This window comes from Cynocephalus volans, chromosome X (assembly GCF_027409185.1).
Source record: "Cynocephalus volans isolate mCynVol1 chromosome X, mCynVol1.pri, whole genome shotgun sequence".
Taxonomy (NCBI): Eukaryota; Metazoa; Chordata; class Mammalia; order Dermoptera; family Cynocephalidae; genus Cynocephalus; species Cynocephalus volans.
Genome location: NC_084478.1, coordinates 85,335,560 through 85,358,759, shown reverse-complemented (window position 1 = coordinate 85,358,759; position 23,200 = coordinate 85,335,560). Strand labels below are relative to the sequence as shown.

General features: G+C 35.9%; 1 protein-coding gene across 5 annotated transcripts in view; it reads left to right on the top strand.

The window, feature by feature from the left end:
* Positions 1-23,200, top strand: part of ATRX (ATRX chromatin remodeler) — a 222,154-nt gene that overhangs the window by 124,981 nt on the left and 73,973 nt on the right. For all 5 annotated transcript variants that reach the window (XM_063083057.1, XM_063083056.1, XM_063083059.1 and 2 more), the window contains 2 exons: positions 151-326; positions 1,835-1,952. In XM_063083057.1, coding sequence (XP_062939127.1) covers positions 151-326; positions 1,835-1,952 — 294 coding nt within the window. The remainder of the gene's footprint in view (positions 1-150; positions 327-1,834; positions 1,953-23,200) is intronic.

Below are 23,200 nucleotides of genomic sequence, written 5' to 3'. Positions count from 1 at the left end.
TTTATTCTGTGCTTAGTTTGATATTCTTTATAGCTTAATTCTAATGCTTCCATGGCATGTGTTTTTGAAAACATGAGCGTTTCACTGGGGAATGTTTCTGAGTCTCTTTAACCATTGTTAATGTTGTTAATGAATTGTCTTCTCTCTTAGATCATTGTATGGTTAACTTTATCAAGGAAAATTTGCTTGGATCCATTAAGGAGTTCAGGAATAGATTTATAAATCCAATCCAAAATGGTCAATGTGCAGATTCTACCATGGTAGATGTCAGAGTGATGAAAAAACGTGCTCACATTCTCTATGAGATGTTAGCTGGATGTGTTCAGGTACAAATACGTTCCATAGTAATAAAATATTGTTACTTTCTTATACTGTAATCCCAAAATATTTTCTGAGTTTAAACCTTAATTATTTTGTGTTTTCTTCCCCCCCTTTTCAGTATATAGTTTTACAGTTATATCTTCTTACACTGTCTTCAAAATTTTAGGCAGCATTCAACTTTTTAAAAAATTTTCCATTGAGAAGTTTAGAACCTAGTTGATTAATTCATTTGCCAAGTGTAAAGCCTCATGTTATGTTAATGTTTAGATTCTTAGTCCTCAAGATAAGGGAGTTCCTTAAGAGGAACTTGGCTATTACGATTAAGAAATTCCTGTGCTCACTCTAATTCTGTAGTATAATACAGTACTCTGGACCTCACTTCTTTGAAATGGTTGTAGGAAAGGCCAGTGTGAATTGAGAGGAGCCATTTTAAAAGTAATTTGGAAGAAACAGTTTTATTACTTTCAAGTATATCCAATAATATGAATAGGCTAACAGTGTTGTTTATAAATGGATCTTCAGGGCCGAGCCCGTGGCACACTTGGGAGAGTGCGGCGCTGGGAGCGCAGCGACGCTCCCGCCGTGGGTTCCGATCCTATATAGGAATGGCCAGTGCACTCACTGGCTGAGTGCCGGTCACGAAAAAGACAAAAAAAAAAAAAAAAAAAGGATCTTCAGTGAATCTCCATTAATTAATAAACATGTATAGACTGAACCAGCAATTAGTAGAACTGAAGATCCGCACTTACTCTTCAAACACTAGATAGTAGTGATAGCCACCGAGATTCTGTAACAAATGAGGCAGGCTATTCTTTTGTCTAGATAAACTGCCATCATAGAAGGCAAAGTCATCCTGTTTGATCATATTGGCTACATGTACTAGTAAGTACTCTGTTTCTATATTGCTGCTATGACCCAGGCAGCGATTTTCCTGGTTTAAGTAGTATCTAGCAGATTTGTGGTTTTTTTGTTCCTATCCCTTATAGTAAAGTGGTTTCAAGAGTGCTTGTGCATGGCTTGCTTTCTCAATAGGGTGAACATTCCTTCTGAAGTTGTGTGTTATTGTTTGCCATGTTAGCACATCTTACCCAGAGGTCAACTCAGACTGCATTAGACTTTGATTCATAGGTTTTACTATATTATTAAAAGCAAGTCATTTTGCTAACACTACCTACTACATCCCCTCCCCACCTTTTGGAGACCATTTTGAAAACTTAAATTGCTCACTTGGTAATATGACCACTTCAGTTTAAAGCCTGCCTGGTGTTTTGCAATATCTTTTTACCAGTGCACTATATTGTAGAGTCATATGAAGTACATTAACTACAATCATGTGGATCATCATGTGTTTAGAGAGGGTTTAAATTATGTTTAAGAAAATGTTTTCTAATATGTTTAGTGCCTATTTGTTTATTTATATCTTTTAGTTATGAGCAACAAGAATTCTTAAAGCAGTTCATTCCTGTAATATATTAGATTAACTAATTTTCATTCACTTTCTTGTTAATTACAGAGGAAAGATTATACAGCATTAACAAAGTTCTTGCCTCCAAAACATGAGTATGTGTTAGCTGTGAGAATGACTCCTATTCAGTGCAAGCTCTATCAGTACTACTTAGATCACTTAACAGGTAACTAAAACATTTAGTTTGTTGTTTTCATCTTCTCTATAAAGATATTCTTTTTCTGAAGAATGTCGTCCTGGTAATTTTACCATATCAGTTATTCTTTTTCATTTCTGTATTTGAATAAAATGGGTATGCTTAAAAGTTCAAAATATTTCTAATTAAAAAAACACTGATACTGTCAAAATAAAATTAGAATCAAGGAACAAACTGATGAAGAAAGATATACAGCATATATGAATAATGCCCTTAATTTGTAAAGAGCTTTTATTTTAGAAAAATTACAAGTGTGAATGAATCCATAAATGAAGATATACAGAATTCCACATTAGTAAAAGAAGGCATGTAAATTAAATTTTTAAGATCAGTTCTTAGTTGTCAAATTAACAAAGGTTGGAGGCAGAAAAGGCAAAATATAAGGCAGAGCATGTTGTCTGTGTTATAAAAATACACACAAATGCCTAAACTGCACAAAAATGTGAACAGAGGTTGTTTTCTGGGTGGTTTCATTATGAAGACTTTTTAGTTTACTTCTTATTCTTTTCTATGTGCTTTTTAAAAATACAACGAATAAGTATTGCTTTATCATTAATGAACTTGTGTATGTGTGTGTACGTACGCTCATGTGTTTCTCCCTCTGTGCCTGAGGTTGTTTCTCTTCATACAACAAAACCTAGTCTGTGGTCTAGAGTGAAATCTCTTACTTGTTGTTTACTTATTCTGGTACCTTTCCCCAAGTGATGTGCTAGATTTAGTTAGGGGATATAGGTTAGAAATTGCCCTTCAGCCTATTGTGGGTACAGTAATTGATCAAAAAGATAAAGGAGTGCGGAAGTGTGTACATATACATTAAAATGATACTTCATAATAGCTAAAGTGATACTCTTTTTTGTAACAGCAGTGCATTTTAGAGATAATGATGGTCGTCAAGAAACATTCTGCCTTGGGGAAAACAGTATTCAAATCTTAGTACTTTACAGAACTACTTTTTTGCTATCTTATACAAACAATTTCCTTTTGACTTTTGGAAGAAAATCAGTTCTAATAAGGTACACATTTTCATTTGTATATCTATAAGAAGTTGTTAGATTTATTATACTATTCTATCCTGAATAATAAAAATTGCAGACATAACTAAGTAACCAAATAGAGTTATCCTAATGAGAGAGTTATGTGTCATTTAAGAGAAGTATGTCTAGATCTATCTTTCATTAATTTTTGAGTAATAAATGATACTAAATTTGATCATTTTGTTTAATTTTTTAAAAAATTTTTGCTTTATCTTAGGAAAAATGCTAACTACAGAGTTTTCAAATATTAGAGAATCAGTTGTCTTTAATAACCAATCCCAAAGTGTTAACAGCTCAGGTGTAGATGCTATAATGTACTCTTTTGAGAGCAATGCATTATTTAAGAATTTAGGGAGCTTTATTCTTTGTGACTATAATTGATAGGAGTAGATTTCAAAAGCACTAATTGCCAGAGCTTCCAAACTCTGAAAGGTATGATTGTTAAATTATTGTCTGGTGCCTTGAATTTTTTGGGAAGGAGTTTCCTCTACTAAATGTGACATTTTCCTTAAAGTAAATAGCTGATTTGAAAAAAACATCCATAAAAGGCCAAATGGTTTATATTAACAGCTGCTCTATCTTGATTCTCACTACAAACCATCATGCTGTTGCCCTTGAAATGTCACTTATCTATCTCATTTGCATTTAAAATGTTTGGTATTTTATATATTACGCATTCCAAAAATTCTTTTGTTTCTGTATTAGCCTCTTTTTAGACTGCTTGGTTTTTTAAGAAGTTCACTTAGATTTTGCTTTTAATGCTAGCAACAATTTGTTAATTTTATTAGTGATAATTTATAATAAATTTAATATTTGTGGAATGAAAGTCATAAGGGACGGGTTTCAATGAATTTTGAGGAAATCTAAAATTCTCTTATTCTCCTTAGTTCCCTCCATTCATTGTAATCCTACAGTCTGCCTTTTACTGTCAGGTATCAGTAGTACATGAAAGCCTCTGCATTCAGTAAACACTTTAGGTTTTATAAGAATGTGCATACCCAATTTTTTAATAAGTAAATATTAGCCTGATTTTAAGCTTAAATCAGTATTAAAACCCATACAATGTCTTAACAAGTTATTTTGACAGCCATGCAAAAATGGAGCACAAGAAAAGACAGCTCACAGATTGTGAGAAGATATTTGCAAATCATATATCTCATAAGGGTTTAATATCCAGATTAAATGAAGAATTCCTACAGCTCAACAGCAAAGAAACAACCCATTTCAAATGTCCAAAGGACTTGAATAGACATTTTTCCAAAGAAATTATACAAATGGCCAAGATGCTCAACATCATTAGCCATTAGGAAAATGCAAATCAAAACAGCAATGAGATAGATACTACTTAACATCCATTAAAATGGCCTTTATCAAAAAAGGGGGGAGAGAGTGGGGAGGATGTGGAGAAAGTGGAACCCTGTGCATTGTTGGTAGGAATGTCAGATGGTGCAACTGCTGTGGAAAAACAGCATGGCAGTTCCTCAAAAAGTTAATGTAGAATTAGACATTGTGATCCAGCAATTCCAAGTGTAGGTACATCCAAAAGAATTGAAAACAGGAATTCCCACTGATACTTGCACACTCATGTTTATAGCAGCATTATTTATAATAGCCAAAAAGGTAGAAGCAACCCAAGTGTCCATCAACAGATGAATGGATAACAAAATGTGGTATAGACATACAATGTAATATTATTTAGACATTTAAAGGAAGGAAATTCTGCCACATGCTAGAGCGTGAATGAACTTTGTTTTGTTTTAAATCTATATTTTATTGAAACATAATTGATTATACATATCTGTGTGGTACATTAAACACTGTGTGCAATATGTGATGCTCAAATCAGGATAATTAGTATATTTAACATTACACAATGTAATTGTTTTTTGTAGCCCTTTACCAGTTTCTTGCTAACTTCCCTCCCCACCCCGCACCACTTCACACCTCTGGTGGCCTCAGTTCTGTTCTCTCCTTTTGAAACATCAATGAATTATTGTGATTGTTGTACTTTTCTATCTTTCTTTTTTTAAATTATTTTTTAAGCTCCCACTTATGAGTGAGGACATGTGATATTTCTCCTACTGTGTCTGGTTTATTTGACATAATTTTCTCTAAGTTCATGTTGCTGCAAATAGCAGAAATTTATTCTTTTTGTGACAGAGTAGTATTCCATTCTGTGTATGTACCACATTTTCCTTATCCAGTCATCCATCTATGGACATTTAGGTTGGTTATTGTAACTCTTGGTTATTGGTTATTGTAAATAGAGCTTCAATAAACATGGGGATGCTGGTGTCCCTTCGACATGATGATTTCCATTCCTTTGGGTATACACCCAGCAGTGGGATTGCAGGATCATATGGAAGTTATATCTGTAGTTGTTTAAGGAACCTCCATACTGTTTTCCATAGTGGCTGTACTAATTACAGTCCCACCAAGAGTGTAGGAGGGTTCTCCTTTCTCTGTACTTATGTCAGCATTTGTTATTCTCTTCTTTTTGATAATAGCCAGTCTAACTGGGGTGAGATGATATCTCAGTCTGGTTTTGATTTGCTTTTCCCTGATGCTGAGTGATGTTGAGCATTTTTTCATGTGTCTGTTGGCCATTTGTGTATCTTCCTTTGGGAAATGCCTATTTAGCTCCTTTGCCCATTTTTAAATCTGGTTACTTGTTTTTTTACTGTTAAGTTGTTTGAGTTCTGTGTATGTTCTGGATATTAATCCCTTGTCAGATGCATAGTTTGCAAATATTTTCTCCCATTCTGTAGGTTGTCTTTTTGCTCTGTTAATTGTTTCTTTTGCTGTGAAGAAGCTTTTTAGTTTGATATAATCCCATTTGTTTCTTTTTTCTTTTGTTTCCTGTGCTTTGGGGGTCTTATTCATAAAGTCTTTGCTCAGTCCTACTTCCTGAAATGTTTCCTCTATGTTTTCTTTTAGAAGTTTTATAATTTCAGGTCTTATTAAGTCTTTAATGCATTTGCAGTTATTTTTGGTAAATGGCAAGAGGTACAGGTCTAGTTTCATTCTTCTACATATGGATGTCCAGTTTTCCCAGCACCATTTATTGAGGAGGCATTCTTTTCCCCAATGTATATTCTTGGTGTCTTTGTCAAAGATCAGTTGGCTGTAAATATGTGGGTTGATTTTTGAGTTCACTATTCTGTTGCATTGGTCCATGTATCTGTTTTTATGCAGGTACCACGATGTTTTTGCTTACTATAGCTTTGTAGAATAATTTGAAGTCAAGTAGTGTAATGCCTCTGGCTTTATTTTTTTTGCTCAGGATTGCTTTGGCTATTTGGGATCTTTTGTTGTTTCATATGAATGTTAGGATTGTCTTTTCTGTTTCTGTGAAGCATGTCATTGGTGTTTTGATGGGGATTGCACTGAATTTGTAGGTTGCTTTGGTTAGTATGGACATTTTCACAATGTCAGTTCTTCTAATCCAAAAGCATGGAATGTCCTTCCATCTTTTTGTGGCCTCTTTCATTTCTTTCAGCAGTGATTTGTAGTTATGGTTGTAGAGATTTTTCCCTTCCTCGGTTAAATTTATTCCCAGGTATTTTATTTTTTTGGTGGCCATTGTAAATGGGCTTGCTTTCTTGATTTATTTTTCTGCTAGTCATTATTGGAGTATAAACATGCTACTGATTTTTGTGTGTTGATTTTGTATCCTGCAACTTTATCAGCTCTTAAGAGTTTTTTGGTAGAGTCTTTAGGTTTTTCTATATATAAGATCATGTCATCTGCAAACAGGGACAATTTGACTTTGTCGTTTCATGGATGAACTTTGAAGACATTAATGCTAAGTTAAATAAGCCAGACACAAAAAGGTAAATAGTATATCATTGTGTTTATGGTTTCCTAGAATAGTCAAAGTCATAGAGTCTGAAAGTAGAATGGTAGTTACCAGGGGTAGGGGAAGCAGGGAATGGGAAGTTATTTTTAAGGGTATAGAGTTTCTGTTTGGAATGACGAAAAAGTTCTGGAATGGAAGAGTGATGTTTATACAATATTTGGTTATACTTAATGCCACTGAATTGTGTGCTCAGAAATGGTTAATATGGTAAATTTATGTCATGTGTATTTTACTGAAATTTAAAAAACACTCCAAGTGGAGCATAATGATATGCTTTTGTCTCTAAAAATGCATAGGTCCAATCTTCTTTAGAGATTGACTCAGTGAGTCCAGAGTAGGTCCAAGACACCTGCAGTTTTATAAGTCTGACATATGGTTTTGATGCACTATCAACTTGAGAACCATTGCTCTACATTTTTTTCTGTGGTATGGTAGTTACATTTATAAAACGCATAGAGAAGTGATCAGAAAGATAATGCCACAAAATATTTTCTTATTTAGTGTAGACTCTAGTTACAGAAAGAAGGAAGGAATGAAAGACCACAGTGGGGTGTTGGACTTGCAGAGGGAGAGAACATACCTTGGGATACAAAGTGGAGTCGGGGGGAAGGGGGAGGGGGAGGGAGGTTGGGGATAATTGGGTGGGGGACATAGGGTACGAATGCAATTTGTGGTAATGGGCATGCTGCCAGTATGGATCTGGCCTTCAATTCTTGGGCACGAGGGGTGACAATCAGCTCTGTATCTCATGAATATTCATAACCAGTTAAAAAATATATGTATCTAATAAGGAAAAGAAGTATTTTCAAATTAGTAGGTTGGTGTTTATCATGTGTGCTGAATTATTTCTTCAGATTTGTCTATGTCCCCTTCTTTTTCTTTTAATAAGACTTTTATTCCCCTATGTATGTTCTTGGTGCCTTTGTCAAAGGTCAGTTGGCTGTAAATATGTGGGTTGATTTCCGAGTTCTCTATTCTGTTCCATTGGTCCACGTGTCTGTTTTTATGCCAGTACCATGCTGTTTTTGTTACTATAGATTTGTAATATAGTTTGATGTCAGGAAGTGTATTGTCTCCAGCTTTACTTTTTTTGCTCAGAATTGCTTTGTCTATTCAGGGTCTTTTGTTGTTCCATATGAATGTTAAGACTGCCTTTTCTATTTCTGTGAAGAATGTCATTGGTATTTTGATGTGAATCACATTAAATCTGTAGATGGCTTTGGGTAGTAAAGACATTTTTACTACATTGATTCTTCCAATCCATGTACAAGGAAAGTCTTTCCATCTCTTAGTGTCTTCTTTAATTTCTTTCAGAAGTGATTTGTAGTTCTCTTGTAGAGATCTTTCACCTTTTTGGTTAGATTTATTCCTAGGTATTTTATTTTTATGGAGGCTATTGTAGATGGGCTTGCTTTCTTGATCTCTTTTTCTTCTAGTTTGTTCTTGGTGTATAAAAGTGCTACTGATTTTTGTATGTTGATTTTGTATCCTGCTACCTTACTGAACTCATCAGCTCTAAGAGTTTTTTGGTAGAGTCTCTTGGGTTTTCTATATATAGAATTATGTCATCTGTGAACAGAGACAATTTGATTTTCTCTTTACCTGTTTGAATGCCAATTATTTCTTTATGTTGTCTAATTGCCCTGTCAAGTACTTCAAATACTATGTTAAAAAGGAGTGGAGAGAGCAGACATCCTTGTCTTGTTCCTGATCTTAATGATAAAGCTTTCAGTTTTTCCCCATTCAGGATGATATTGGCAGTGGGTTTATTGTATATGGCTTTTATTATGTTGAGATACCCTCCCTCTATACCTAATTTGTTGAGAGTCTTTATCATGAAGGATTGTTGAATTTTGTCAAATGCTTTTTCTGCATCTATTGAAGTGATCATATGATTTTTGTTCTTGATATTGTCGATGTGGTGTATCACATTTAGTGACTTGTGTATGTTGAACCATCCTTGTACTCCTGGGATGAATCCCACTTGATCATGATGTATAATCTTTTTGATATGTTGCTTTATTCTGTTTGCTAGTATTTTGTTGAGGATTTTAGTATCTAAATTCATCAAGGATATTGGCCTGTAGTTTTCTTTTTTTGTTGTATCTTTGGTTTTGGTATCCAGGTGATACTGGCTTCATAGAATGAGTTTGGGAGAATGGTTTCTGTTTCAATTTTTTGGAATAGTTTGGAAAGAACTGGTATTAATTCCTCTGTAAAGGTTTGGTAGAATTCAGCAGTGAAGCCATCTGGTCCTGGGCTTTTCTTTTTGGGAAGATTTCTGACTATGGCTTCAATCTTATTGCTTGTTATTGGTGTGTTCAGTTTTTCTGTGTCTTCTTGGTTCAATCTTGGTAGTTTAAATGTGTCTAGAAATTTATCCATTTCCTCCAAGTTTTCAAATTTATTGTCATATAGTTGTTCATAGTAATCTCTAATGATTCTTTGTATTTCTGCAATATAAGTTGTGATATCTCCTTTTTTATTTCTGATTTTTGTTATTCGGGTCTTCTCTCTTCTTTTTTTAGTAAGTCTGACTAGTGGTTTGTCTATTTTGTTTATCTTCTCAAAAAACCAGCTTTTTGTTTCATTGATCTTTCATATTGTATTTTTGGTCTCTATTTCATTTAGTTGTGCTCTGATTTTAATTATTTCTTTCCACCTACTAACTTTTGGATTGGATTGTTCTTGTTTTTCTAGTTCCTTGAGGTGTAAAGTTAGGTTGTTCATTTGAAATCTTTCTGTTCTCTTGATGTAAGCATTTATTGCAATAAACTTTGCTCTTAGTACTGCTTTTGTAGTATCCCATAGTTTTTGGTATGATGTGTTGTTATTATTAGTTTTGAGAAATTTTTTGATTTCCTTTTTGATTTCTCTTTAACCCATATGTCAGAAGCATGTTGTTTAATTTCCAAGTATTTGTGTGATGTCCAAAGTTTCATTTGTTATTAATTTCTAGTTTTAATCCATTGTGGTCTGAGAAATGCATGAAATGATTTCAGTTTTTAAAAATTTGTTGACACTTGATTTGTGACCTAATATGTAATCTGTCTTGTAGAATGTTCCATGTGCTGATGAGAAGAATGAATATTCTCTGGTTGTTGGGGAAAATGTTCTATATATATCTACAAAGTCCAGTGAGTCTAGAGTGTAGTTTAAATCCTGTGTTTCTCTATTGATTTGTTGCCTAGATGATCTGTCCAATGTTGAGAGGGTGATGTTCAGGTTCCCAGCTATTACAGTATTGAGGTCTCTCTCTTTCTCTCTTTAGGCATGGCAGTTTGCTTTATAAATCAGGTTGCAGCAATGTTGGGAGCATATATATTTATGATTGTTATGTCTTCTTGGTGGATAGATCCTTTTATCATTATATAATGGCTTTCTTTGTCTCTTTTCATAGTTTTTGGTTTAAAGTCTATTTTATCTGATATAAGAATAGCTACTCCTGCTCGTTTTGGGTTCCTATTTGCATGGTATATCTTTTTCGATCCTTTCACTTTTAGTCTGTGAGAGTCTTTACAGGGGAGGTGGGTTTCTTGTAGGCAATGTAGATTAAAATGATTGGAGACGTGAAGGAAGACACAGCAGACAAGATGCAAGTGAAGAGCGAAGGGCCACTGCTCTCTCAGGTGAGTAGCCCTGACCCAACTGCTGTTACAGCTTTTATTACGTTTAGCAAGCTTGTGCAGGCGAGATAAGCATTAATGCATAAACTCTGTTATATTTTTCTCAAGAGCAGAAGACCGTTACCTCCCTTCTCAAGCACTTGGTTACCTATAATGCACCTCCTGGGAACATCCCAAGAAAGTGTTCTCACAACTTTAAACATTCTCAAGGATTGTTTGCAATCCTTGATATTTCTTGGTTGTTTACTCGTATGCGAGTTCACCAAGTGAACACGTCCTTGGGTGCTGACCACAGATGTCCATTAACCATTTCCTTCATCTCCCCATTTTTGCTTTTGCCATTTGCGGTATATGACAGAGAAGATAGCATGCCTTTGCTCACTCATTTGTCCTTGTTCTCGGCAGCGTTTGTAGACTATGTTTAAAAGGAAAAGTAAGCATACAATTATTATAAGCATACTGGCAACAGACCCGAAAGGAGCCTTTAAATGAGGGATAGGATTTAATTGATATAACTTACCAAGCAGACCTTTAAAAACATTTTGTTCTGAGAGAGGTTGAAATTCCTTTTGAAAAGTGTTTTGAATTTGAGATTGTAACTGCAAAATCTCTTGTGTTAGATTATTATGATACAGTAAATGCATTTTAACTTTGTCCCAATAAGTTTCATTATAAGGCACTGTGGTTATACAGAAGTTAGTCTGATTCCAATCACATTTCATTTGAATTTGTCTTTGTAGGCTGATAACTTGATCTCCTAACGTTGTCATAGCTTGCTGTAAATCAGCTATTTCTTCATGTATTTGTGTGTCAATTTGGCGTTGAGTGGACCATAAATCATGCCAATTCTTATACCACTCTGCTACTTCTTGCAAAGTTTTAATAGAGCTTTGTAAAGCTATTGTTGTAGCTGTTGCAGTAGCATTTACAAAGATTATCCCCATTATTACAACTATTAACGTTCCAATAAATCGACAGGAATGTTTTAGCAAAGACTCAGCTACATATTGTAAGAAACCAGCAGCAGGGGAGTCCTGCCACGGTCAATTAAGTTTTACTGGTAACCAAATGCCAATTCTTTTTTTTTTTTTTTTTCTTTTTCGTGACCGGCACTCAGCCAGTGAGTGCACCGGCCATTCCTATATAGGATCCGAACCCGCGGCCGCTGGGAGTGTCGCCGCGCTCCCAGCGCCGCACCCTCCCGAGTGCGCCACAGGCTCGGCCCCAAATGCCAATTCTTGCCTAAAAGATATATAAACTATCTTTAGAAAAATTAATGTTCATGGTATGATTTAAACAAGTATATAATGAGCAATTACCTAAACATTTTATCTCACCAGTGGTTTGGTTCCAATTAATTTGTCCAGTCATCATTAAATAAGGTAATTGTACACAACTGTGAACATATATGAAACTGTTTACAGTGAAGTTTTAGAAATAGTTTGATGAGGAATTAATCATACCTCCAATCCATGTATGTAAAGGATATAAAGATGTGGGAAGTTTCCACAAATCTTTTCATAATGGATAATATAGTAAATGAGGAAATGGAGGTGCAAATCCTCCACTGTGCCATACAATAGACTCATTTCCTGTAGTACTTGTAGTATGATTATGTTTATTCCACTTTAGATCTGAAGCGTAGCCTTTGGTCTGAGCGGAGCCAGTAGGACTCCAATCAATGACATTTCCGTAGGAAGTATTAACCAGTACTTGGGCCGTTTCTCCCCTACAAGTAGTCCAGGGGATAGGTATTTGACAGGGAGGAATATGGGGTACAGAAGCGTTTGGATCAAATGAATAATTGTGGAAACTATAGGCACTTAACGAAAACAGTCGTCGTAACTGTTCCTTTCTTGTAGTATTTCTTGTAACAGTTAACCATGCCTGGGGTGCAATTTTAAGACAATAATCACCATGTCCAATACAAATAGGAGGTCCCCCCGATCCTACTGTATAATTTGTAACATTAGTCCCTTCCTCTTGAGGCTTTACAGGTCCTTGCTGGGAATATGGTCCAGGCATCCATCTAGAGTCATTAGTATACACTAACAATGGGGCATCATACCAAGAAATGGCCCGATTAATGGGAGGGTGTGGAATATAGGCCCAATAAGTATGATTATCAGCAGTGACAAAAACAACCTGAGTGGACACCAAAGCCATCATGGCCAAAAACATTGCCGATGCATTACCCCCATGACCATGTTGTTCAATGATCTTATTCGCTTTTTGAGTCAGTTTTTTTATCTGTCCCCAAGTTGGTATTTCAGTGCTTGGTAGCGGATAACAAAACATTTTCCGGCTATTTGGGTCAATGTGAAGATCTGCTATGCCTTTCCGAACCTCTTCCATTTCCTTCTTTCTCTTTTGAGCCATTTCTGTTTAATCTTCTTATCCGGTATCCAGAAGGATTCAGTATCTGTGGAGATATAAGCATAACCTCTGCCCCAACGGTTAACTACCGCCAGAAGCCAAAGGGATTTTAGTGTATCATAATAATATATAGGTTGTTGTAGTGGTTCACTAGATACATGTGCCCATTGTCTTTCAGCTGGTGTTGAATTTTCTGCATTTCTATTCAAAAAATTATGAGTAAATAGAGCTTGGGCTGTTCGTCATCTTGGGGATTCCATATAGTCTCCCCCTTTTTGTTTTTGTAATAAAGATTTAAGTGTTCTATTATGCCGTTCAACAACGGCTTGACCTGTACTATTATAAGGGATACCAGTAAAATGTTTGATAGAATAAGCCTGGAAAAATAACTGACATTTCTTAGATAAATATGAAGGGGCATTGTCCATTTTTAACTGTATAGGAATCCCCATGACAGCAAAGGCCTCCAAGAGATGAGAAATAACTGCATCAGCACACTCAGATGCCAACGGTGTTGCCCACATAAAGCCTGAAAAAGCATCCACAGAAACATGAACACATTTCAGTTTACCAAATTCAGGAACGATAGTAACATCCATTTGCCATAACTGTAAAGGAGCATTCCCAGGCCGTTGGCCCCGACCGATAAAGGAACTGCATCTAATTTTTGACATATGGGGCATTGTTGTACTATCACACAGGCTCGAGTCCATGAAATATGGTAATCATGATGCAAAGAACGAGCATTACAATGAAAACGGGAATGAGCCTCAGTGGCCTGCAAAACAGAACCTACAAGAGTATCGATTAATGCATTACCTTTACTCAATTGTCCAGGCAAATTGGTATGAGCGCGAATGTGTGTAACAAAAAGAGGTGTAGAACAGGAGTAAATAACTTGCTGCAGTAAGCGAAGTACAGCACGTAATTCATTAGAATCAGAAGGAACAGTAACAATTTCTGTAGTTTGTACCACTTGGACAGCATATTGGGAATCTGAAAGAATATTCAAAGGAGTATCTCCTGCATCAATTAAAAGTAAATATAGAGCGTATAATTCAGCTTTCTGAACCGAAGTATAAGGACTTTGAAGGACTTTATGGTTTACTGTGTCCATATGTCCTGCCAGGCCAAAATTGTTAGCATCTGTGAAATAAGTTTTTGCATTAGATATAGGAGAAAATATAACACAATGAGGAAGAATCCAAGACATTCTCTGCAGAAATTGAAGCATCTTATGAGAAGGATAATGAGATGTAAAACTTCCTAAAAATTCAGTAACAGCCAATTGCCACCGTACATTCAAAGCATATAAGGATTGTATCTCTTTGTGAGACAAAGGCAGTACAATAATACGAGGATCTTGACCAGTTAATTGATGAAAACGGAGCCATCCTTTAGTAATCAAAACAAATTATATATATATATATGTTTCCAATGATTTAGTAGTTTTATGCGGAAGAAAAAGCCATTCAATAATATTATCTTGTTGTAGTAACACACCAGTGGGTGAATGAGGTGTATGAAAAATCACAAGTTGTAAATTTGTATAGTCAATAATTCTTTGCAGTTGAGTTTGTTGGATAATATTTTCCAATTGTTGTAACTCAGATTCAGCTTCTTGGGATAATACTCGAGGGCTATCCAAGGTTGGATCGCCCTCTAGTGTTGAAAATAAATGATGCAAGGCATATGTTGGGATACCCAATGAAGGGCGAAGCCAATTTATATCTCCCAATAACTTCTGAAAATCATTTAAAGTCCGCAATGAATCCCTTCGAATTTGTACCTTTTGGGGAATAATGATTTGTTCAGTAATCTTTTGTCCTAAATAAGAAAAAGGAGGCTGTGATTGAATCTTATCCTCCACAATTAAAAGACCAAAATCCCGAAGTGTGGCACGAATAATCTGTAACAATTCTGGGCAAGAAAAAGTTGGAGGCATAGCAATTAAAATATCATCCATATAATGAATAAATTTCAAATCCGGAAATTGAACCCGTAAAATCTCCAAAGGTTGATTGACATAATGTTGGCACGTAGTGGGACTATTCATCATTCCTTGTGGAAGAACAGTCCATTGATATCTAGAAGCAGGTTTTGTGTTATTTAGAACAGGGACTGTGAAAGCAAATTTTTCACTATCCTCTGGTTGCAAAGGAATGTGGAAAAAACAATCTTTAAGATCTATAACAATAACAGACCAATGTTGAAGAAGTAAAGCTAAATTTGGAAGTCCCAGTTGTAAAGGTCCCATTGGTAACATTATAGCGTTAATCTTTCTCAAATAGTCAACATTCTCCATTTACCAGATTTTTTCTTAATAACAAATACAGGTGAGTTCCAAGGACTGGAACTTTCTATAATATGTCGCAGAGAAAGTTGTTCTTTCACTAATAATTTTAGTGCCTCCAAGTTTTCTTGGGTCAGGGGCCACTTATCCACCCAAATAGGTGAAATTTGTTTCCATTTTATGGGCAGAGCGAGGCACTTCACAGTGACCCCCATTAAAAAGGAGAGGTGTAGCCAAGACCTTGATGATTAACAGAAACTTTGGGGTGTGTGTTACGGAAGGTTTAGATGGATCAAAACCTTCCTTAAACTTAACTCTTTAGCTGTTTCCAAAATGGTTGGAATAGTAATCATAGCGCCCCATTGGTGCAATAGGTCCCTCCCCCACAGTGTAATAGCGATGTTAGCACAAAAAGGTTGAAGAATGGCCTTTTGTCCTTCAGGACCAAAACATTCTATAGGTATGTCTTTCTGTAAAATATTGGATAAGGTTCCTACACCTATGAAGGTGGTAGAAATAGGATGAGGTTTACATGCTTGGGGCCAATGTTGTAAAGAAATTATAGAAACACCAGTGCCCGTATCCACAAGCCCTTGCAAGTTAGTACCATCTTTAAATGACACAGTCAATTACGGTCTCTGGTCCTTAATAAATTGCTGCCAAAAAACATGAGCATTAGTACTTCCAAATCCACCGTCCCGTAGGTGTGGACTGGTTTGTCCTTTTAAATAGGGCAAAAGCAACAATTGAGCAATTCTTTGTCCAATTTTAAAATTAACCGGTTGGCTAGCTGACTTCATAATTTGTATATGACCAGTAAAATCAGAATCAATAACTCCAATATGCACAGTTACACCTTGTTTAGTTAAGCTACTTCGGCCAGTTAACAACCCCATTGAATTATTTGGTAACGTGCTGTAAACATTTGTAGGAATTAATTTAATGCCATCTTCAGGAGAAAATGAGAAATCCTGTATGCAGGGAATATCTAGGGCAGCGCTTCCTGGTGTTGCATGAAAAAAGATCGTGTACTCCCTTTTTTAATTGATTTCCTGAGTGGTGGGAGTCACTGGATATTGGAACTTGAAAGAGCTCATATTGTTTTTCTTAGGGCCCCGAGCTGGGCCCACTTGCCCATTTCCTGACGGTAAATTGGGCAGTAAATTACTATCTCTGTCTTTCTTAGATCAGCATTCGTTAGTCCAATGTTTTCCTTTTTTACATTGTCTACAAACTCCGGGCGGTATGGCCTTTTTTAATATGACCCATCTTTCCACATTTATAACATTTTAGTCTGTCTGCCCATAACCCAGAACGGAAGGCAGCAGCAAGAAGACTGGCACTGAATGTTCCTGAACCAACATCTCGACACACCTTTATAAATTGATCAATACCTCCTCCAAATTGGTTTTCTTTCTTTTTTTTTTTTTTTTTTTTGGTCTTTTTCGTGACCTGCACTCAGCCAGTGAGTGCACCGGCCATTCCCATATAGGATCCGAACCCGCGGCGGGAGCGTCACCACGCTCCCAGTGCCTCACTCTCCCGAGTGCGCCACGGGCTCGGCCCCTCCAAATTGTTTTGATTGGTTGTATTAGCCTTTTACAGTCTGCATTAGCATTTTCATATGCAAGAGTCTCGAGCATAACAGCCTGAGCTTGTTCAATACTAATTGCTCTTTTGACAGCAACATGAAGCCAAGCCAAAAAATCAGTATAGGGTTCATTAGGACCTTGCATTATCTTAACAAAAATTTGGGGGGATTGTCCTGAGTCTTGAATCCGCTGCCAAGCCATAAGGCAAATTGCTTTTAATTGGGCAAGGGCAGCAGGGTTCATTTGACATTGCTGTTGAAGATCTGCCCAGGCAGGCACCAGTACCTGTAAGTTGTTCCACATCAGGCCCTCTATTACGCTGTTAAGCGTTTAGGCGAGACACCCTTTCTGCTTCATCTTGCCACCATGACTTAAACTGTATGTATTGAGGAGATTCCAAAGTAGTACAAGCAAGCATTTCCCAATCTTTTGGGATAAGTAAATTGTCCTCAGCAAAAGACATTAAAAGTCCAGTAACATAAGGGGAGGTAATACCATAAGTACTAACAGCCTGCTTAAGTATCTTTAAATATTGAAAACTGATAGGATCATATTGCACTTGAAAAAATCCATTAGGAAATTCTTAATTAGGAGGCATTTCCTGTCTTAAAATGGGAAAATTTAAAAATCCTTTAGAAGGCATGTCAGGAAGAGTCTTTTGGGGAGCCCCTGAATAAGCATCTAACATAATCTTTGTCATTTGAGGCAAATTTGGAAATTTAAAAATACGATGTGGAATGCCAGGGACAAAAGCAGACAGAGGGATTGATTTCTGCTGTACAACAGGGAAAGCTTGTGCATTCTGTAAGCAAACCTCCAGTTTTTGAATAAGATCGTCCAAAACATCCAATTTTGGATCATCAGGGGTCTTAGGTAATGGTGGGTATAATTTAGATTGAATAAGACAGTTCTCTTCTCATTCAGGTTTTTGAATCTCAGTCTCATCATCGGAAAAATCATAATGATCATCAGACTCTGGGCATGGGAGGGACAGAAGGCTCAAGAGGAGTCTCATATATATGGGAAGAAAAAATTTTCTTTTGTGGCTTTTCTGAATCAGATTGAGGATGCTGACTGCTATCATCTGAATCAGATTGAAAAGGTTGTAAGGCTAAAGCCACCATGTTAAAATCTGCCCATTCCTCTGCCAATATAACTTCTCCAGCCTGATGAGCTCTCCATAAAGCTTTACCGACCTGCCTCCAAATTTTTAAATCGAATTGGTTCTTATTGTCTGGAGTAAACCAATAGCAATGTTTCTGTATCTTTTGTAATAATGAAAGTAAAACCTTCTCTTTAATTTTTAATCCTGAAGCAGTCAACAATGATTTCAATACTGCCATATAATCACTTAACACTGACAGAGAATTCCCCATTATGCCCTGACTCTAAATTTCCTGAAGAGATGGCGTAACTATTCGCTGTCAGTAAAAAACCTCCTCGGTCCCGTCCATTCCCTTGTCTTACCTGTCGTGCCCCTCGTTTGGGCACCAGATGTTGATTAAAATGATTGGAGACGCCAAGGAAGACACAGCAGACGAGATGCATGTGAAGAGTGGAGGGCCGCTGCTCTCTCAGGCGAGTAGCCCCGACCCAACTGCTGTTACAGCTTTTATTACGTTTAGCAAGCTTGTGCAGGCGAGATAAGCATTAATGCATAAACTCTGTTATATTTTTCTCAAGAGTAGAAGGCCGTTACCTCCCTTCTCAAGCACTTGGTTACCTATAATGCGCCTCCTGGGAACATCCCAAGAAAGTGTTCTCACAACTTTAAATGTTCTCAAGGATTGTTTGCAATCCTTGATATTTCTTGGTTGTTTACTCGTATGCAAGTTCACCAAGTGAACACGTCCTTGGGTGCTGACCACAGATGTCCATTAACCATTTCCTTCAAGGCAAAATGTGGTTGCATCTAGTTTTTTAATCCATCTAGCCAGTCAATGTCATTTGTGTGAGCAGCTCTATTTACAGTAGCTAGGCGATGGAACCAACCTAAATGTCCACTGATGGATGACTGGATAAGGAAATTGTGGTATGTATACACAATGGAATACTACTCAGCCATAAAAAAGAATGAAATTCTTCCATTTGCAACAACATGGATGAGCCTGGAGAAAATCATCCTAAGTGAAACAACCCAGGTACAGAAAAAGAGATACCACATGTTCTAACTCATAGCTGGGAGCTGAATCCATAAATAAACAAATGAAGAATAAAGAGAGACAGAGAGAGAAAGAAAGAAACAGCAATCACAGTAATACATTGAACTTTTAGAAAACGAGAAGTAGAAAAGTGGAGGGGATGGGGAGAAGGAGGGGGGCTAATGAGGAATTGGTCAATGGACACAAAGAATGATTTCATATTGTAATGATGAATAAGCTCACTATGCTGATCTAACCACCACACATTCTGCACAATTATTGAAAATCAACGTTGTAGCACACATGTACATATAATTTTTAAAAAAAGACTTTTATTAGCCCTTCTTACTCTGTCCACCATATCCCTTTAGATCTCTTTCATATTTCTTATTGCTTTAACTCTGTGCTGCATTAAATTAGTATATTCTGATATACAAGGGTACATCAAAAAGTTCATGGAAAAAAAATATGAATCTTTCCACGAACTTTTTGAAGTCTTCATGTATCTTCCAGCTCATTAATTTCTGTCTTCAGTTGTGTGTGTTATATTATCAACCGGAATTTAATTGAAATTCAGAACTCAGTGGCTTCCCCTTAAGGTCATGAACAAAACAAGGATGTTTGCTCTCGCAACTTCTGTTCAACTGTATTAGACATTCTGGCTAGGGCAATTAAAAAAGAAAATGAAGTAAAAGTCAAGCAGATTGTAATGGAAGAGGTGAAAGCATCTCTGTTTACAGATTACACAATTTTATACACAGTAAATTCTAAGGAATCTACTAAAAACTTATTAGAACCAATAAATGAGTTTAGCAGGATTCTGGGATACAAAATTAGCATTCAGAAATTTATTATATTTCTATATACTAGCAGTGAATGAACTGAAAACAAAATAAGAAAACAATTCTTGGTATAGTAGCTTTAAAAAAATACATAGGAATAAATTTAAGAAAAGAAGTGCAAAACTTACATACTTAAAACTGCAAATATTGTTAAAAGAAATTAAAGCTAATTAAATGGAAAGGTACTCCATGTTCATGGATAGCTTAAAGTTTTTAAGATGGCAATACTGCCCAAATTGATCTGCAGATTCAGTGCAGTCTCTAACAAAATCCCAGCTGACTTCTTTACAGAAATGTAAAAGCCAATTCTCAAATTCATATGGAATTACAGGGGACCCTGAATGGTGAAAACAATCTCGAGAAAGAAAAATAAGGCTGTAAATAATTTCAAAACTTACTACAAAGCTACAATGATTAAAACAGTGTCATACTGGCATAAGGATAGACATATAGACCAGTAGAATAGAATGGTGAATCCAGAAACAAACACATACATCTACAGTCTGTTGATTTTCGAAAAGGGTGCCAAGACCCTTCAATGGAGAAAGAATAGTGTTTTCAACAAATGGTGCTGGGACAAGTGGGTATCAAAATGCGAAAAAATGAAGTTGGACCCTTGGCCTCACTGCATATACAAAAATTAATTCAAAATGGATAAAGACCTAAATTTAAGAGCCAAAACTATAAAACTCTTAGAAGACAACATAGACATAAATCTTTTTGACCCTGGATTATGTAGTGAATTCCTCATTATGAAAAAGTACAAGCAATGAATGAAAAAAGTAGATAAATTAGACTTTATCAAAATGAGAAAATTTGTGGAATCAAAGGATACTATCAAGAGATGAAAAGACAACTAACAGAATGGGGGTGAAATATGTGTAAGTCATATCTGATAAGGCACTTATATCTGGAATATATGAAGAACTTTTACAACTCAATAAGAAAAAAGGCTAATAACTAGAAGGGGGAATAAGGAATTGAAAAGACATTTCTCCAAAAGATACATGCAAATGGCCAATAAGCACATAACTAGATGCTCATGTCATTAGTTATCAGAGAAATGCAAATCAAAGCCACAATGAGATACTACTTCATACCCACTGTGATGGATATAATTTTCTTAAAAATGAGAAATTAGAGGCAAGGATTTTGAGGAACTGCAATCCTTGTATCTTGCTGGTAGGAATGTCAAATGGTATAACTCATGTGGAAAACCATTTAGCAGTTCCTCAAAACGTTAAGTATAGGATTAACATATGACCCACCAATTCCACTCCTAGGTGTATCATAATCAAAATGAAAACTCATGCCCACACAAAGAGTTGTACAACAATGTTTACAGCAGTGTTATTCATAATAGCCAAACGATAGAAACAACCCATAGAAATTAGGAAATTAAGAGTGCAGCATTTGTTTTGGGGATGATGAAAATGTTTTAAAACTGGATTGTGGTGATAGTTGCACAACTCTGTGAATATAATAAAAGACACTGAATCGTGTACTCTGGTAAATTGTGTGATATGTGAACTATATCTCAATAAAGCTTTAAAAAAATAACTCTGGCTTTTTTTATCTTCAAAAGTTCTATTCAGTTTTTTTTCAGCTAATTTTTAAATTCTTTATCATTTCCTATGTCCTGCATGTAATTTCAAGTTTATCTGTAGCATTTGTTTAAATGTAGTGAATAGTTATAGTCTGTGTCCGGGTATTACAGTTTCTGAAATTCTTCCAGTTTTCTTTCATCTCTTTCATGCTTCTGTTTTTTAGGCGTACTGCATTGTTTTCCTGTGTGTTTAAGTACCACAAGTTTGGCCACAAGTTCCTGATATCCCTTGGAGCATTACATGTGTCTTTGAAGCCTAGGATAACTATTGGTTATTCCAGAAAGGAGTTGTAGTTGCTTCTGCTAGGGGTCTAGGGTTATCAGTCTGGGATCCCTCTGTATTACAGTTTGTGCTTGACACTTTTAAAACTCTTAAATTACTAGGAATTTGGGCTAAACTGGGGGCTCTTAGGTATCTGTAATTTTATTCCTTTGTTTCTTCTGCTTTTTGCCCACATAAGGTAAGCATACCCCAGAGAATGTTACCAATTTTATCAGTCTTTGCATGACAATTCAAGGATGGTGGTTTTCATGTGAGATTCCTGTACTGTGTGGCCAATTAGAAGGTGATATGACTACAAGGTTTAGATTTAGATCTCAACAGATGTAAAAACACATGTTTAGACATCAAAACTAAGCCGCTTGCTTCATGTCAGCTTTATAGCACTTGCATTGATGAGATAACTTCTATTGATGAGATGATTTTTTTTTTTCATTTGTTGTTCATTATGTGCAGAACTCCCCTGCGCACCTCATGGTAGGAGTGTAATTGTTTGGGTTTTCAGGCTTTCCTATGTCTTTGTTTTGCCCAAAAGTAACCTTGATTCCTAACAGTTAACTCTTAAGGAGCATTAGAGGATATAAATTCAGATTTCTGTGATGTTAAAAAGATTTTGAGATAAACTGGATGTGGGAATACTGCAAGGTGTTTCCCGATTTTTAGTGATCAACCCACCCCCAAGGTTCTCCAGATCAAACTTTCCTAATCATTTAAGTGGAGAATACCTTGAAATGATTTTCAGGGCTTTGGGAACCTCTGCATAAAATTTATTGTATCTATAGCCCATGGTACATTCATTACTATCATGAGTAAATTATAGATATAATGATCCAGTAATAATTGTCAGTGCTCTTTTGAGTAGAACAGAACACCTTTTTCTGTGGATTTGTTTATTTTGGCCAACTTATTAGCAGATCCTTTTTGTGTGGTTTCCATTCCCTGCAAAGAATATCAACTCTAAAACAAATCAGTAGTGTAGATATAGGAAACTTCAGTTTTGCTATTTTTAAAATGTCCTTCCTTTTTCTACTTTAGCTAATTAGGCCTAAAAGTCATATGAAATTTTTTTATAATAGAAGATGTATATGGTGTATGATATGTACAAGAGTAGTTTTTTTCCTCATAAAACAAAAATTCACTTGTCAGTTTTTCTTGGAGAATAAAATGGTAAAGGTAGCTTACCTTTTTTGACATCTCTCCTTCACATTAATTTTAAAAACTCAAAAGGCTTTCAATAATGGGTAGAACAGCTAGGCAGTTCAATAACAGAACAGGAAACTTAACAACACTATAAACAAATGAGTTAAAATACCATTTTAGAACACTCCATCCAATAGCAGCAGAAAACGCATTTCTCTTAGACTTACACCTGGAACCTTCTGCAAGATAGACAATATGTGAGATCATAAAACAACCTTCCGTAAATTAAAAGGATAAAAGGACACAAAGTATTTTCTTGTTTTTAAGTGTTACTATACTATCTTTTTTATTTTATGTATTTAAGGTATACAACATGATGTTTTTTGTTTGTTTTTTTGGCAGCTGGCTGATACAGGGATCCGAACCCTT